This window comes from Macrotis lagotis, chromosome X (assembly GCF_037893015.1).
Source record: "Macrotis lagotis isolate mMagLag1 chromosome X, bilby.v1.9.chrom.fasta, whole genome shotgun sequence".
NCBI classification, from domain to species: domain Eukaryota; kingdom Metazoa; phylum Chordata; class Mammalia; order Peramelemorphia; family Peramelidae; genus Macrotis; species Macrotis lagotis.
Window position 1 is genome coordinate 352398875 of NC_133666.1, and position 17662 is coordinate 352416536.

Below are 17662 nucleotides of genomic sequence, written 5' to 3' on the forward strand. Positions count from 1 at the left end.
TCTTAGTCCTTAGATCTGGGGCTGGGGGTGGCAGTTGGTGACGATAGGGCTGAATGGGGCTCAGGAAGTTGAGATATTTTGGAGCCCTGACTTTGGTGTAAGTTGATAATGGCTATGCATACAAGAATTCAGTAGAGTAAGGAACATTTTCAGAGGTAGTACTTTTCAATTAATTTCATCATTCCTTAAAGCTTATTAATGATTTAGATTTAATTTTAAGTAATTGTTTCTTCAGAAATAATCTCTTAATTACTCTTATAAATTGCTTTCAAAACGTATTAAATTATTACAAGAAAAGATAATCATTTTTTTTTTAATTTCCTTAGTACATGAGCAACGTGGATTCATGGTGCAAAGCCTGTGGTGAGGTAGAACTTCCTTCTGAGCTGCAGGATTTAGAAGACGCAATTCATCATCACCAAGGAATATATGAACATATCACCCTTGCCTACTCAGAAGTAAGTTACCAGTTAAAGTTTTTGTGGCAATATTATTACTTTTTTCCATGCCCTCAAGAACTTGAAAATAAGAAATTATGAATAATCTGGGATAAATCTTTAGAGTTCTTGAAGACAATTCCAAGATAAAGGACTTCCTATACTTTAGTTGTTGAAATTGTTCTTTTAAATTAGTTACTGCTTTATTGTCATTTTCATTTGCCTTAAGTAAGCAACTAAACTTAAGTCTTAACAGCCTGATTTTTTTAGTCACAGTATACATTTATTTTTGTTGCCTCAGGTCATTCTCATTTTATTGATTTTTTTTTTTTACTCCTAAACTAATATGTTATAGTAACCTTTCAATAAATATTTCTTTAAGAGAATTCATCCTTACCTTTCTTTTTTGTAGATGCTATCATAGATTTTTTTTCTCCAACTAAAACTCCTCAAATGAACAATTTATTTATGATACAGTTTTTCCCTTTTTGAATTCTGATAGCCTAGAATGGACTCTTTTTCATGTTAAAGCAGTTTATTAATGAGCATATTCAGGATTGATGTTTAAAATGTATATTTTTATATAAAGCATATTTATACAGTGCTTGGCATAAAATGCTATAGAAATGTTAGCTATTATTATTAATTCATAAATAATATTCCATTACATTCAGATACTATAACTTGTTCAACCATTCCCCAATTGATGACCATCCCTTCAATTTTCAATTCTTTGTTTCCACAACAAAAGAGCTATCATAAATATTTTTGTGATGTGGGTCCATTCCCCTTTTTTTATGATATCTTTGGGATATAGACCTTAATAATTGTTTTGCTAGATCAGAAAGTATGCAGAGTTTTATTGTCTTTTGCACATAGTTAGAAATTACTCTCCAGAATGATTGGATCAGTTCACAATTCCACCAAAAATGCAGTAGTGTTTCAATTATCCCCACATCTCCAAGACTGATCATTTTCCTTTTCTGTCATAGTTGCCAATCTGCTAGGTGTGAAGTGGTATCTCAGAGCAAGTTTAATTTGTATTTTTCTAAGCAATAATGATTTAGAGCATTTTTTCATATGACTATTGTTTAAATTTTTTCATCTGAAAACATCCTGTTCAAATCCTTTGACCATTTATCAACTGGAGAATGACTTGTATTCTTAGTTTTTGCAAGGCAGTGGGGTTAAGTGATTTGCCTAAGATCACATAGCTAGGTATATGAAATGTCTCAGGTCAAATTTGAACTCAGTTCATCTTGACTCCAGGGCTGGTGCTCTATCTACTGCACCACCTAACCACCTAGCTGCCCAGACTTGTATTCCTTTTTTTTTTAGGTTTTTGCAAGGCAAATGGGTTAAGTGGCTTGCCCAAGGCCACACAGCTAGGCGATTATTAAGTGCCTGAGACCGGATTTGAACCCAGGTACTCCTGACTCCAAGGCCTGTGCTTTATCCACTATGCCACCTAGCCGCCCACCCACTTGTATTCTTATAAATTTGATTCCATTCTCTATATATTTTAGAATTGAGATCTTTATCAGAAACATTGGCTATAAAAATTATTTCCCAGATTTCTGCTTTCCTTCTAATCTTGGTTGCTTTCGTTTTGTTTGTGCAAAATCTTTTCAATTCAGTGTAATAAAAATTAACCATTTTGCATTTCATAATGTTCTCTATCTCTTGTTTTGTCATAAATTCTTCCCTTCTCCATGATAAACTATGCCTTGTTTTCCTAATTGACATATCATTGCCTTCTCTGTCTAACTCACACAGGCATTTCAGCCTTATCTTGGTTTGATATATGACATGTTGGTCTATGTCTAGTTTCTGCCTTAACATTTTCCAGTTTTACTAGGAGTTTTTTTAAAAAAATGATTTCTTATCCCAGAAGCTAGAGTCTTTGAATGTATGAAACAGTGGATTTTTAGTCACTCCTGTCTTGTGTACCTAAACTATTTCACTGATCCATCTCTCAATTTCTTTAGCCAGACCAAATAGTTTTGATGATTGCTGCTTTAAAATAGAATGACGAGGCCACCTTCCTTTGCATTTTTTCATTAATTCCTTCGATATTATTTGACCTTTTGTTCTTCCAGATGAGTTTTGTTATTATTTTTTCTAGCTCTGTAAAATAATTTCTTGGTAATTTGATTGGTATAGCACTGAATAAGCAAATTAATTTAAGTAGAATTGTCATTTTTATTATATTAGCTCGACTTAACTATGAGCAATTGACACTATAACTTGTCTTTCTCTGACATAGTGATGTCATTTTGGTCTTCTTTGGCAATAAAAGGACAATAACCAACCAAACCAGCTCAGCCTACTCCTGAGCAATTGATATTTTTTCAGGTGTTTAGATGTAACTTTATTTGTATCAGAAGTGTTTTATTATTGTGTTCTTATAGTACCTGGGCTTTTCTGTCACTCAAATCACTCACATGTGCTTGTGATGGCATCACCTCCCTGATGTCATGGTCTTCTTCAAGAACAAAGGACAAACATCATTGTTGGGAAGGCTTCTATCCCCATTACATATGATGAATACTGAAAGTCATATTTAGCAGATATCTAGATAATTTGAATAATAATTTATATAAATCTTTATATCTTGGATCAAAAATGTTTCTCTGACTCAGTTTTATAGTTTCAAGTTTCAAGGGTTTAGATACACCTCTTAAGAACTGCATACTAGGGGCAGCTAGGTGGCATAGTGGATAAAGCACAGGCCTTGCAGTCAGGAGTACCTGGGTTCAAATCCGGTCTCAGACACTTAATAATCGCCTAGCTGTGTGGCCTTGGGCAAGCTACTTAACCCCATTTGCCTTGCAAAAAAACCTAAAAAAAACCCTGCATACTAATATATTTCTGTAAATTGCTCCTATAGAGAGGTAAAGAATCATGTTTGCATAATATTCAAGTGGGAATAATTCTTTTCTAAAGTTTGGTAGGGCATCTTGTCTCCAGATATCTCTCTGATACTCAAAAGTCTCATCCCCAAATTATGAAATCATATTTTTGTTTTTGAAATTTTAGTATACACATGCATGTGTGTGGAGAGAGAAAAGAAGCTGTTTGCAAAATTGTGAACACCAAAATATTAAACCAATTTATTATTATGTAGAAATTTTAAGCAACAAATAACAACTTTTTTTGAGTTTTTAAAAGATTTTTGTTTTTTATTGATTCTTGCCTTTGTTCTTTGCACTTTTTAAAAAAAAAAACTTATTTGCCTTAACTTCATCTCAGAAATCGGGCCAGCATATCCAAAACCCTAGGGAATACTTGTTATAAAAAGCAATAGCTTATTCCTTTCTTATAAATTTTCTCTAAATGAATTCTCTTTCTTATTGGGTCTTCTTGAGGTGAAACATGTTTTGATTTGGTTTTTGATTTTTTTCATTTGAACATGCAAAACCTCTCTAGTTTTTGCTTGGTAACATATTGTGGTGTTGATCTTATTCTCCTCAACCATTGAAGGAACCAGCCTTCTGATTTTTAGGAAAGTTACTATGATTACAGAAATTAGAGTGTTATTGTTATTATTATTATTATTATTATTATTATTATTATTATTATTACATTCTTTTATTTATTTTTCAATTTGAAATCAAATTCAACTTCACAATGAAAATAGGACCCCCAAAATATGGGACACATGTCTATCTGCCTAGACTGGAGTCTCACAAGAATTTTAATTGGTGCAGATAGTTTAAAATAGACAAATTGCCCTAGAAAAAATATTTTTAAGCCCCAAATTTTCAACCTAAGAATATGTTTATACAGAAACCATCAGCCCCAGAAGACTAATTAATTCCATAAAGACTGACAGAATTTTACATGGATCTGAATAAAATTTTGTTGTGACCATGCATCTTTTTAAAAGTGGTATCTCTTTTCTCTTGAGCTGTTTTGACTTTTTCCCAGGGTGGTAGTAGTGAATGAATTCTTTGATTCTAGGATTCATGAAATCAGAATGCTAAGTTCTCAGAAGAATTTAAAGATCGTTCCTTCTTTTTATGAATGAGAAAGTGTTTAAGTTCAAGGCAAATAATCACCTTGTACTTCTAAGTAAAATCCTTTTAAGTTTTTAAAAAAGAGAACATTTAAAGTATCTCTGTTTAGAATTTTTTTCTAGTGGTACTGATATATAGATAGGAAATAGGAAAAGTGCCAGTAACTTTTTTTTTTAACATAAACACCTGCTTCACTCTGTTTTAATTAGACTTGCACCATGTTGATCCTGTTTGTATTTCAACAACAGGAGCATACCTGAGTCTTATAAACGTTTGCTTGCTTCAGCTTGCCAGATTTAGAACTAATGTACTTGATTACCCATATGGATAGGGCAGTATACATAGAAAGTTAAGATATGTAGTTTTACTTTTTAAATAATTTATTGATGTAGTAAAATGAGAATTAAAAAAAAGCATCTGTCTCTTCCTCCCCCTTAGGACCATTCTTTTAAAATAAAGCATGGTTAACCAAAACAGACTAATATTTGACTTGTAGTTTTAGAGAAACTCTATAAGTTAGTTATGTTTTGCTTTTCATTTGTTATTTAAAAGTATGTATTCTTTGTTAGAAATGTATTTCTAAAAATTTCCTGTCTATACAAAGCTGGTCAATTTAATAAGCCCTGACCATGTTACTAGATTAAAGATTACAGTTAGATAGCATTCAAATCATTAAGTAAATTATTCATTAAAAAATTATGTACCACTTTAAGACATGGTGATCTATAGAATTGGGGCAAGAAACTTGCTTCATCATTTTTTAAGACCTCCCACAAAACTAGACAATGCCAAAAATGGATTTTCATTCCTGCTTTGGATGGGTCATTTTATTTTTCAGTTTCTTCATCTATAAAATGAAGGCATTGTATATAACAAGACTTTCTGCTCTGATATTCCATGTAACTTTGGCAAACTTACTCCCTGCCTCAATTTCTTCTTTTGGAAAAACACACCAATTTACTACATGCCTCAACAGGATTTTATGAGGTTTTATAAGCTTCTCTCTGCAAAGCCTTCTGTGTTTCTTAGCTTCAAGGCACTATATAAATACAGGATGATATTATTATTGTCATTAAGGTAGGATAAAAACAAAACAGCAAAATATATGAGTCACTCCAGCCATTAACTTTGTAAAGTTACACCTCTGTTATGGATATAGAATCTCAGTTGTCTTGATAGTAACTTTATAAACCAATTATTTTAAAACTTCATCAAACAAAGCAGTGTTGCATTGGATTTAATAGATTATACTCAATCTTTGGCATAACATCAGAGCTGTAAGTTTTAAGCAGTAGTTGTTTTTGCTTTTCCCATCCACTTCTTCCTTAAAGACAGGTCCAAAGCTGCAATGTTATAGAGGGGAAAAAAATTCCCCATAAAATCAACCTGGGGCTATTCTAAAGAGACTCTGTGCCCAGAGGTGATAACTAAGAAACCCTTTGTTGGTAGCTTCAAGCACTTTCCTAATTTAGGCAATTCTAGTAACTACCTGAAAGTGAGACAATGAAGTACCAGGGCTGGAGTCAGAAAGACTCATCTTCTTGAGTTCAAATCTGACATCAGATACTTACTGGCTGTGGGACCCTGAACATGTCATTTAACACTTTTGTCTCAGTTTCCTCATTTGTAAAATGAGCTAGAGAAGCAAATGACAGTATCTTTGCCAAGAAAATCCAAAATAGGGTCATTAAGAGTCAGACACAACTGAAAAATGAATAATAACAACAAGTAGATGAATAATCATGGAGGCAGTTTTGTTTTGTGTGTCAGCAGAGTTCATCTGTGCAGTAACCAGAAACAAAAGACTAAATTAGAAATCCAAATTCTAGTTTATTCTGAAAGCTCCAAAAGCACTTAGGCTGCCATTCCAGAAAGGCCAGAAAAGCTAGAGATATAGCTGGGTTGTTTGCCTTCAACTCTACTGCATTTTTGCCCTCAGTTCAACGCAGAAAAATCTTTCAGCTGGTATGAAAACTTTTTGGTGATTACTTTTAAGCCTATATTTTTATGTTGACTTCTAAGAGTGGTTTCTTCATCCATGATTTTTCAGCCCTCCACCATTATTCATTAGCTGCTTCTCTGAATCTGGGATGGATGCAAGAACTTTGAACTTTATCAGAATCGCAAAATGCAAAAAAAAAAAGATCATAATAAACCAGAACTGGTGAAGAGAATAGATACTGTTAAACCAAACACAGGATGAATATTAAATTCTGCACTATAAATAATAACTATCTGGAGGCAGCTAGGAGGCACAGTGGATAAAGCACTGACCCAGTAGTCAGAAGGACCTGAATTCAAATTTGGTTCAGACACTTAATAATTACCCAGCTGTGTGACCTTCAGCAAGTCACTTAACCCCACTTTTGCAAAAAAATAGCTATTTTGCCCCTAACCCCAAGTCTTCCCCTCCCCCTCACCAAAAACAAACAAACAAAAAAACCACAGAAAACTCCTGCCCTTGGATTGGCAATTCATATACTATCTCTTTATGCCAGTTTTATACTCTTTTCTATTCTAAATTCCCTGTAAGAAAGGAAATTGCTATTTTCCCAAGAATATTTAGTTCTCATTCAGTTTCTTTCTCAAATTATTAGAAACTGCATTCTACCTCTGTAACACCAAAAGGTAGCAAACTCCCTTTTAGATCTGAAATGTCAGGTTTAAACCAAACAAATTTACCTGATAATCATTTGGCTTTGGGCTTGAGCTATGTACAGATGCTTCTGTCAGGCTAAACCATAGACAGAAGTCCTTAATACTGCTTCCTTCCTCTTCTTAGATAATTATGAAACTTTGACATTTTTTTCAGGGAAACTGGTAGATATTCCTGCTGGAATCATTTTAACCAAATATAATCTAGATCCAGATACCAAAAATAGAAATCAGCAAACTTGGAAGTGAATTTCTATGCAATTTTATTTTTTCATATGGCAGAAAAAGTAAGGAAAGATTCTTTCTTCCTAAGAGGTAGCTCATACTGCAATGGAAAACCTGAGTTCTAGCCTCAAATACTTACTTGCTATGTGATTCAGGGTAAGTTATTTCTCCTCTGCCTGCCTCAGTTTCTTCATCTAAAAAAATGGAGATTATAATAGTACCTACTACCCGAGGTGGTTGTTGGAATCAAACAAGACAATATTGTGAAGTGCTTGGCATAGTATTAGGCTCTTCTAATAGGATATATATATATATATGTATATACATATATATATATATATATATAATATATTTACATTTCATTAAAATAGTCTAATTAATTGTTCATTTAGATTCCAGGCACTTGTTTTCTCTTAAATTTTGGAGGCAAAATACTCTATTGACAAGTTAGTACTATTTGTCACATATTTAGGCATTTTTCTTGCTATAATTAATCTTTGTATTTTCTTTCCATTTAGCTATAAATATTTACTATTGATTTGGTTATTTATATATATATATGTATACATATATATTTTATAGCATATAGCTTAACTCACACCATCTTATTTACCTTCCCCAATATACACTCAAATACACAAAGCAATTTGGGATAATGAGGAAAACCTAGCCAATAAATCAATGTCAAAGACAAATTGTAATAAGCATTAATATGAAATTTGCTAGCTGTTCCCCTCAAAGATACCTAGAAACTAATCATATTTTGAAATACACTGACATAGCTTGTTTGAATCCATCAGAATTTGGCAGAATCAAGAAGATCCTGAAATACTTTGAAAATCATGAGCTTCTTATTAATTACTTGGGTTAGACTTTTGTTTATATTGAATGTAATTTACTTGATTTCCCTTTTTCTTTGCAGTATCTCCTTCTGTTCATCTCTTTCTCTGATATGCTAGGATGAAGGGTGGTTATTTTTAGAATCTTTTCTTTTGCAAAATAGACTATTAGACTGTAAAATAATTATCATGTTTATCTTGGCCACAGATACTATTTTATTGAGGATTAGAAAAAACAGGTTTTTCTGAGTGAAATAGGTTGTGCTAATCTTATTCCTTTAAACTATATAATCTCTAGCAGAACATTTACATACAGGCATTCCCATAATAGATAAGAATATATTCCTGAAAGGTGGTTTTTGAGTTTAAAAAAAAAAAGTTTATCTCCTCAGTTTACTTAAAAAGTCAGTTGCTGACCAAAAAAATTTCTATTGCTACATTGTTTTTTATTGTATCAGCATCACCAGTCAATCAGTCAGTCATTTCTTAAGTGCCTATTTTGTGTCAAAAAACAATCCCTGGGGCAGCTAGGTGGCACAGTGGATAGAATACCAGCACTGGAGTCAGGAGGACCTGAGTTCAAATTCTACCTCAGAAACTGAATAATTGCCTAGCTATGTGACTTTGGGCAAGTCACTTAGCCCCATTGCCTAAATAAGTAAAATTTTTAAAATATCCCTGTTATCAGAGACATCACAGTATAAGGAGGAAGACAACATGCAAACAATTATATAAAAACGAGATGTAGTTAGGATAAATTGGAGATAATCAGCCAAGGGAAGGGACTACTGTCATTACAGAGGATTGTGAAAGACTCCTTGTAGAAGCTGAGATTTTAGCAGGGATTTAAAAGAAGTCAGAGGAACCAGGATTCGGAGACAAGAATGGAGAAGATTCCAGGCACAAAGAACACACACACACAGTGAGACCATATTTGGGAGTTGTTTTCTTGTTCAAAGAGACCAGAGTATGGTCACAGAGTATGAGGGGGTGAGCAAGGTATAAGAAGATTGTAAAGCAACAAATGACAGCATTTTATTAAATCACTATATGTCTTTTATGAATCTCCTAAAGAAATGTATTTTTGGTGGGGGGGGGGGGGTTCTGTAAATCCTCTGTTAAGTTTTCTCTGCTAAAGTAGATGTTAAATTGCAAATATCCATGAGGAAAGAATGGTGAATGAAACTACTGTTACTTGAGCTATTTAATCCCATTTCAATATGAAAAAATATTCTTTGTGTTGGAAATTGACAGCTCCCCTGATCTGTGAGAGCCCCTGAAAATTTGATATGACAGATTATCCCTACCCTACCCTACTAAACTTTAATCAATGGACCCTTGAACTAGGTTCACAGCTCAATTGTTGGGCAAGATCTGAAGTGGAGTTCTCATATTCCCTCAGTTGCCAGGACAGTTATCATTCTCACAGTTAAAGTCCCAAATATTCTTTTACCAGGCTGGTACTCTCTAATCTGAACCACCTCATCTTCACTTGGACTAGGAAAATGTTAGAAAATACACTGGAAGTATTTGTTTTTGGCCTCTGCTATTAATGAAATTAGTGAAAAGCCTTAAAGACTTTTTTCTGTTTCAATCATTTATTTTTGACTTTTTCCTGCTTAGGTCACAGCTTCATTTATGTCTTTTGGGTCAACCATATTTTGTTTCAATAAATAATCTTACTGGAAATCATGTATTTGATGACAAATAAATAATGATCATCAAATAAGTAATGAGTGTAGTTATCCCTTAATCAAAGAACTCACATTACAGATATTGGGGGGGGGTGACATTCTAGAAAACCTCCTCAGAATTTAGACAGTTAATAGAAAAGGTTATATTCAAATGAGAACTTGGAAGGCCCAAGTGGAAAAGGGTTGCATGTGAACAGCACTTGAACATGGGATAGCCACTGGAACATGTAACCTATTCCGGAGAAGTCAGCAGGAGCCCCAGGAAGAATTCTTTTTCCTTTGTGAGGGCAGGGCCATCCTGGAATAGGTTCACCCTGAAAGAAGGGCCTGCACCTTGAAAAGCAGTTCCATTGGCATCTGGTGAGCTCGAGTTCTGGGGGGGTGTACAGCGGTAAGCTGACATTATCTTAATGTTAAAGCTATTGTCAATCACGTCATACTAATGAGTAGCTCAAAGGTGAAATGTCTGAAAGGAAGGGCCATACTGACAATTAGTCCATCATGATACAGATTTCGATGTATTGCGTGTTGCATTCTGTACCGATGAGTGGTGGGAGGTCTAAGGTAAGGATGGAGGCTTAGTCCATCAAGAAATAGCTTAGGATATATTGGGTTGTCACATTCTGTCACCAGATATCATATACTGGTGCTTTCCCAGCACTGATGATACCCCTGGTATCTTTGCTGATATGAGAGTAAGCTAAACCAATTTAAAGCCAAGAGATCCCCACAGCAGCCAGACCATCTCCAATGGTTCTGTTTCCTATCAATCAGGCTGTAGGGTAGAACAATCCTGATAAAGGTAAGTGAGAAGGAAGTCCTGCACAGCATACCCCTCACTTTAAAAAACATAACAGTACAACTCATGCTACCAGTCACTTGTTGATTACTATGGTCCTCTTCTATATGGAATGACTAGTTAGTGTAAATGCTGCATGCCTTATTTGCTATTAATTAATAAGTTTCCAGAGATTTTCCTTGTAATGTTATCCTTTCATGAATTCACCCTATTTTCCTCTTTTCATCTGTACCTCATTTCTTTTGTAAATGAAGTATCCATACATATTTCCCTCCTTTTAATTACGGATTCCCACTCCCATAAACATACATGCATTTTCAGTTTTAGAATGATCTGGCTGGATAGATAAGAAAGAAGTACATATTTAGAAATCTCTCTGTGTTTTTCCCCTGGCCAAATAACAGTCTTTCTGTTTTAAGCATATCATTGAAGTCTCCCAGATATAATGATAATTCTCTGTCAGGTTTGTCAGAATGATTTGTAATAGTAATCCCTATTATCATTTAGTATTGCTTACAACATAGTAGGTGCTTAATAAATATTGATTGAGTGAGCATAAGTGCACATATTATGTTTCTTCTTATACTCTATCCTTTACACTCCTACTTTTTATTTATATGCATATACACATATTGTAGTCGGTAATGAGCTGTCACAGTATATAACATTTGCAATGTCTAATGGGAAATGACAGCATCTAAAATTTAAATTCTTCATGTTAATTTGTGTATTGAATAAAATTCTTAACTATATTTAACTGAATTTTAGATCCAACTCTGTTAATTTTCCTAGGATTTGTCTGGTACATATATATATATATATATATATATATATATATATATATATATATATATAGAATGTTTGTCAAGTTATGTTAAATAATTTAAGCACTTTATGTTTAGCACCACGTTGTTGTTTTTTAAAATCAAGATATTTTCCAAATTTAGTATTTATATTTTGTGTTGTGATGGATCCTTAGAGTGTCTGTATGGCAAAATGGATTTAATGACATACCTGAAGTTTGGAAAACCTGGGTTCAAATCCTGCCTCTGAAACTATGAGCAAGGCATGTAACTTCTTGGATATACCTAAGATTTATTAACTAACTTACAGGTGACTTATGATTTGTGTAGATAGAAAGAATATCCACACCAAGGAAATCACTGACCCTGGTTGTTGCTCTGTGATGATTTGCTATACTTGCTTATTTTACATATATATATGTATATATATATATATATATATATATATATATATATATATATATATACATACACATATATATGTATGTATATAATACACACATGCTTATGTATGTACATATTTATGTATGCATATATACATACATATTATATATATGCATGTGTTTGTATGTATGAATATTTACCTATCAATAATCTATTTTTGGAGTGCCAGCTATTGATCAGATTTAGTAACTATGTAATTAAATTAGATTTATATCTTTCCTTAGAGAATTATATATATGAATTTATTTACAATTATATCATCACATTTACACAGATAAGTATCTGATGTATTTCTTGCTGTTAGTTATACTAAACTTTTTCTAATTCATTTTTGGTTTCTTAATGTCAGATAATTAATAGAAAGTTTTATTTTTCTATAGAAAATATATTTTAACAGAAATGAAATATATAATATGTGTGGGGGTGTATGTATTTGTAAGAAGGCATGCCCTTAACCCTTGAATTAAATGCTAAATTTATTCCTGGGCAGGTAAGCCAAGATGGGAAATCGCTACTTGACAAGCTTCAACGACCTTTAACTCCTGGCAGTTCAGATTCATTGACAGCTTCTGCCAACTACTCCAAGGCAGTGCACCATGTTCTTGATGTCATCCATGAAGTTCTTCACCATCAGAGGCAGCTAGAAAACATCTGGCAGCATCGGAAGGTCCGTCTGCATCAGAGGCTTCAACTGTGTGTTTTCCAACAAGATGTTCAGCAGGTCAGTTCTTGACATTTCATAGATCTGTGATTTATTCAACTTGAAGTGTTGTGTAGTATATCAATATTTGGTAGAAAGTAAGGAAGATGATAACATACAAAGGGGTGACAATGTGACACTGGATAAAGGACTGGACTTGGAGTTAGGAAGATCTGGGTTCAAATTCTGCCTCAGATGCTTAATAGGCATATGTCTCTGACCCTCTGATCATCAGTCTACTCATCATTACAGTGGGGATAATAATGGTAGCTAGATCACAAAGTTGTTCTGAGGATTAATTGAGGTAATTTTTATATAAACATTTTGCTAATTTTAAAATGCCTTTAAATGTGAGCTATCATTATGAAAAGGCATCCCCATTTCCAGTGGCATTACAAATTATTGCAAAATACAGTGATACTGTGATTTGAAACTACTATGCAATTATTGGTTATACTATTTTTCCTCTTCTATAAACTGTTTATAGGGGTTTCAGTTTCTTTATCCTTTATCAAAGATTTAAAATGATATGGTTTTTCATTAAGGAAGAATAGAGAATAAACATTTATTAAGGGCTTCCTATGTGTCCATCCTTGTGCCAAATGCTTTATAAACATTATCTCATTTGAACCTCAGAACCACCTCCTACTTGGGAGGTAGGTGCTGCTATTATCCTCATTTTTACAGTTGAATAAACTGGGGCAGAGAGCAGTGAAGAGACTTGTTCAACTTCAGAGGACTATTAAGTATCTAAAACTGGATTTGAATTCAAGTTTTCCTGACTCTGGCCAGTATTATGTCTACTTGCCTGCTAGCTGCCTCTAAAAATTTAAAAAGAAAAAAACAAATGTTTGTTATGTCTATGAAATGAGAGGACTTGGATTCTAATCCTGTCACTGCCATTGACTGCCTTAGGCAAGTCACTTTCTTTCCCCAGACTTCAGTTTATTAATCTCTGAATAAAGGAATTAAGACCCTTTCCTCTAAATTTCTGACCATATCATTAGGAATAGGAATATAAGGGCAGTGATTAGGTTTTATTTTTTTAATTATGAGCTTTATTATCAGTAAAGATAAGTACTTCAATATACAAATTTTAAAAAAAAAGATGCTTCTAGAAAAACCTGTGAACATCCATAAATATGGTTGGTTTTTTTTGTTTTTTAAGAAATGAATAGTTTGGCAGGGAGGGGAATTGAATATTTTAAGTGAATTTTGTTGAATTTTAAGTGTCAGAACATTAGGAGGAAATCTCCATTAGATAGCTAATTCAGGAGAGTTCAGAACAAGGAATACAGATATAAGATGCATTTAAATAAAGGTAAAAGTTAATGACAGCAGAAATACTACCTGTTATCCTTTGATTGGAAAAGAGAGGAAAGAAATCTAAAACCTGAGGAAGAGACCACATTAGAGGTCAAGTTGAAAAAAGAAGAGGAGTCAACAAAAGGTGAAAAGAAGGTTTGGTTATATCAACTGCAAAAGTCAAAGGAAAAGAAAATGTCAAAGGATTGGAAGAGGCAGGGGAGGGAGATCCTTAACAGTGAGATATTGTAAAGAGATTTGAGGAGATGAGCACTCAACAAAAATCCATTACACTGGGTGAGTTAGAAGATCATTGGTGACCTTGGAAAGAGTAATTACAGTTGAGTGGATGGGACAGCTGCCAGAATGCAAGAAACAGAGGAAAGATTATATGGTGAGGAAGATGAAGTAGTAAGTGTAGACCACCCTTCTTATAAGGTTGACAGTGATAATGACTAGCAGCAGGATGAATTAGAGCTTAAGAATTTCCCTGATCCTTTATTGAGGTCTCTTATGAAAATTAAATACTTGAATAATAGATGTATAGCATTCATTATGGCTTATTAGTATTTCATTATTATTCATTATTGCTTAGTTGTAGCAAGTAAATGTTTTTTTCTTTTTCCTAAAAAGAAAAAAAAAATTACTTTGGAAGTAGCAAAGAATTTAAAAAGAAAACAAGGCAAGATAAATAGGCTATGTGACTTCAGCAGATCAACAGTAATGTTGCCTAAAAACAATTCCCAAATAACATTTCCATGTTATATAGTCTTTTAATCCTGAAAATGAATACTACACTTCTAATACAATTTGGGAGGGTTAAAATGTTGGAGCAGATAAAGCATGATTGTATTAATGTTGAACCAGGCATAACCACCTGCTTTGTATGATTTAGAAGAGGAGACTGGTTTAAATCAGTTGTCAACTCTGAGAATGAGGAATTGAAACATGTTAACAAGGAATCCTGTCAGGATATAGGGAAGGATGGCGTTAAGCCTTAGTGACATGTCTAAAAGAAATTCTTCCATCCTCAGGTGATGAAAAATTGTATTGTTAAAACATGCACTAGCTCAGATTTCAGATTCTTTTAAATAGTCATCTGAAGGGAAGCTTGGTTTCTATGAAAAGGACTGAGATTTTGGGATATTTCTTGTTTTTTACATAAAAACTCCTTTTTTCAGTGTCTGAGCATAATACTTAAGGTCTATACTGTAAGGTTAGATACTTATAATTATTTAATGATTCTTATTATCACTTACTAAGCTTGGCTTCTTGTTATGCTTTTAAGGTGAATGTTCTGTATATGAATGCCTTAGTAATCAAAATTCTGATATTGCTGCTGCTTCTTGCATGAAGGAAAGCATCCTATTTGGAATTAGAAGACCTGGGTAAAGTTCAAGCTCATAAACAAGTTACTGCTTTCTTCTAGATATAAAATGAGTGGATTTGATTCAATGACTTCTAGGATCCTGTCAGATTTAACATTTTATTCATTAGGACTAGTAGTTGGTTCCTGAATTGGTAAATATTAGTTTATAGGAAAGTTTATGAAAATGGAGATTATAATAGTGATTACATATATTTTCATTTACTTTTAATTGTCCAAGGGTAATTATATATCATCTGCTAAGTGAGATATCCTTTAGTATTCAGTGTACTTCTCTAATCAGCTGGTGAAATATGGCATCTTCACAAGGAGGGGAAGTCTTCCTTGGATTTATGACTTAATAGGAGAAATCATTTCCCATTCTACAAAGTAGGTGGAAAAGATTGTGTCTCCCTCCTCTGAATAAGTCTTTTCCCTCTTCCCTTCCTTCCACTCTCCCACACCAAATGACTGGTTCTGAAAGGAGAGAATTGGACTCATTAAGAGAGGAGAGGAGGTGGAAAATAGAAAGGAAAAACAGAAGTGTAGCCTTGGAATTCTTAATAGCCTTCTTTGGGGGCAAATAGTGTTTTTTTATGGACTTGAATTTTAAAACAGCAAACATTAATTTCAACATGCAGGAAGATAATTAAAATAGGGATATAGGCCAGTTCCCTTAGCCAGCTTTTTTTTTTCCTTTCAAGAGCAGCAACTAGGATATCAGGTTGTAAGGTAAAGGAAGAAACTGTTTTGTAATAGACATAATGTGTATGGTCCTGTTACCATACCATATAAAATATATAATTGCCCTTTAAGGAAAACAGTGCTGTTTTGTAGGTTGCATTTAATCAGGAATGGTTTGGACTTGTTCTCTTGAGAAAAAAGATTACACATGGGCTTTGTTTGGGGAGTGATGATAAGTGTTGATAAGGTTAATCAAAGCAAACTCTTTTTACTTTGAAGAAATGGAAAAGGGACAAACTGAAAATTATTTTTTTCCCCTAAAACTCAAATGGAAAATACATAAGGAAGTCTTATATAATCTATTTAATAGAGAAGAGCAAAGGGAATGGAAATTTTGAAACAGTGGTTCATTCACAAAGTGGTTACTACCACTCTGACTTTCTTCCTCCTACTGAAATTTGGATTGCCATCCCTGAGTTTTGAGACTTTGATAGGAAAGCTTTTACTTTATTTCCCAGAGCAAGACCTCTCTGCCATTTGCTAGCTATCCCCCTCCCCAATATGTATCATCTTTCCCTATTAGAATGTTGACTCTTTGAGAGCAGGGACCGTCTTCCCAGAACAAGACCACTCTGCCATTTCCTAGCTGTCTCTCTCTTTTTTCCAACTTTAATTTCCCTCATATGTGTTATCTTTCCCTGTTAGAATGTCAGCTTTTTGAGAGCAGGGACTGTCTTGTAGAATTATGTCCCTGGAACTAAGCACATCCTTGTATTTGTTGTTGTTGTTGTTGTTGTTTATTCATTTCAGTTGTGTTTGGTTTCTTGAAAAGATTTTTGAATGCTTTACCATTTCCAAGACTTAGCGACTTGCCCAGAGTCCCACAGCTAATAAGTATATTAGATCAGACTTGAACTCAAAAAGTTGAGGCTTCTTGACTCTGGACTCAGCACTCTATCCCCTGTATCACTTAGCCATCTGCCTAGCATGCAGTGAACTCTTAAGAATTGCCTTTTTTTCCCAATTGTTCAGGGAAACTCAATACGGAACACAATAATAAGGACGGATGATAAAAACAAATGGATATCAAACTGATACTATATTTGTGGGGTTTGTTTTAGAAAAAAGTGAAAAGGAAAGAAAATATCATCTTTACTATTCATCGAATGGGATTATAAAATAATTCATTTCTATTTCATTTTCTTGATATTAAACTTTCTAATGTCTTGCAGTGAGTCACATTATTTTAAGTCTTTTCCTTAGGGTCCCCAAAGACTAACTTTAGGGTCTAAGTTACTTCAAGAATACTTCTAGGTAGACTAATGATCAATTAGAGAGAGAGAGAAAAGGAAGGAACAAAGTGTAGGCTGCTTTTTCTAAATATTAGTAGTGTGGCACATAATGACTGTGCCATAATTTTTAAATCACTTAACTCCCTCTCTCTCAGTGATCCAGAAAATCATAAGTTGAGAGAAGGATGTGACTTTAACTGGCAGAGAGAGTTTTCCCCACACAGGAGTTCCTTAGGCTAATGAAAAAAAAATGACTGGTTTGGTTTGACCATAGGGTACTTGAAGGAAGTGATTTTTGATAAGCTTCAAAATATAGATAGGAAAGATTTTCAAAGAGGTAATAAAGATCAACTAGAATTAATTGGATAGAAAGGGGATATGGCTGAATTTATGCTTTGGA

General features: G+C 33.7%; 1 protein-coding gene across 5 annotated transcripts in view; it reads left to right on the forward strand.

The window, feature by feature from the left end:
- The window catches only part of TRIO (trio Rho guanine nucleotide exchange factor), a 600806-nt gene that overhangs the window by 334069 nt on the left and 249075 nt on the right, over positions 1 to 17662 (forward strand). For all 5 annotated transcript variants that reach the window (XM_074199605.1, XM_074199606.1, XM_074199601.1 and 2 more), the window contains 2 exons: positions 327 to 458; positions 12406 to 12636. In XM_074199605.1, coding sequence (XP_074055706.1) covers positions 327 to 458; positions 12406 to 12636 — 363 coding nt within the window. The remainder of the gene's footprint in view (positions 1 to 326; positions 459 to 12405; positions 12637 to 17662) is intronic.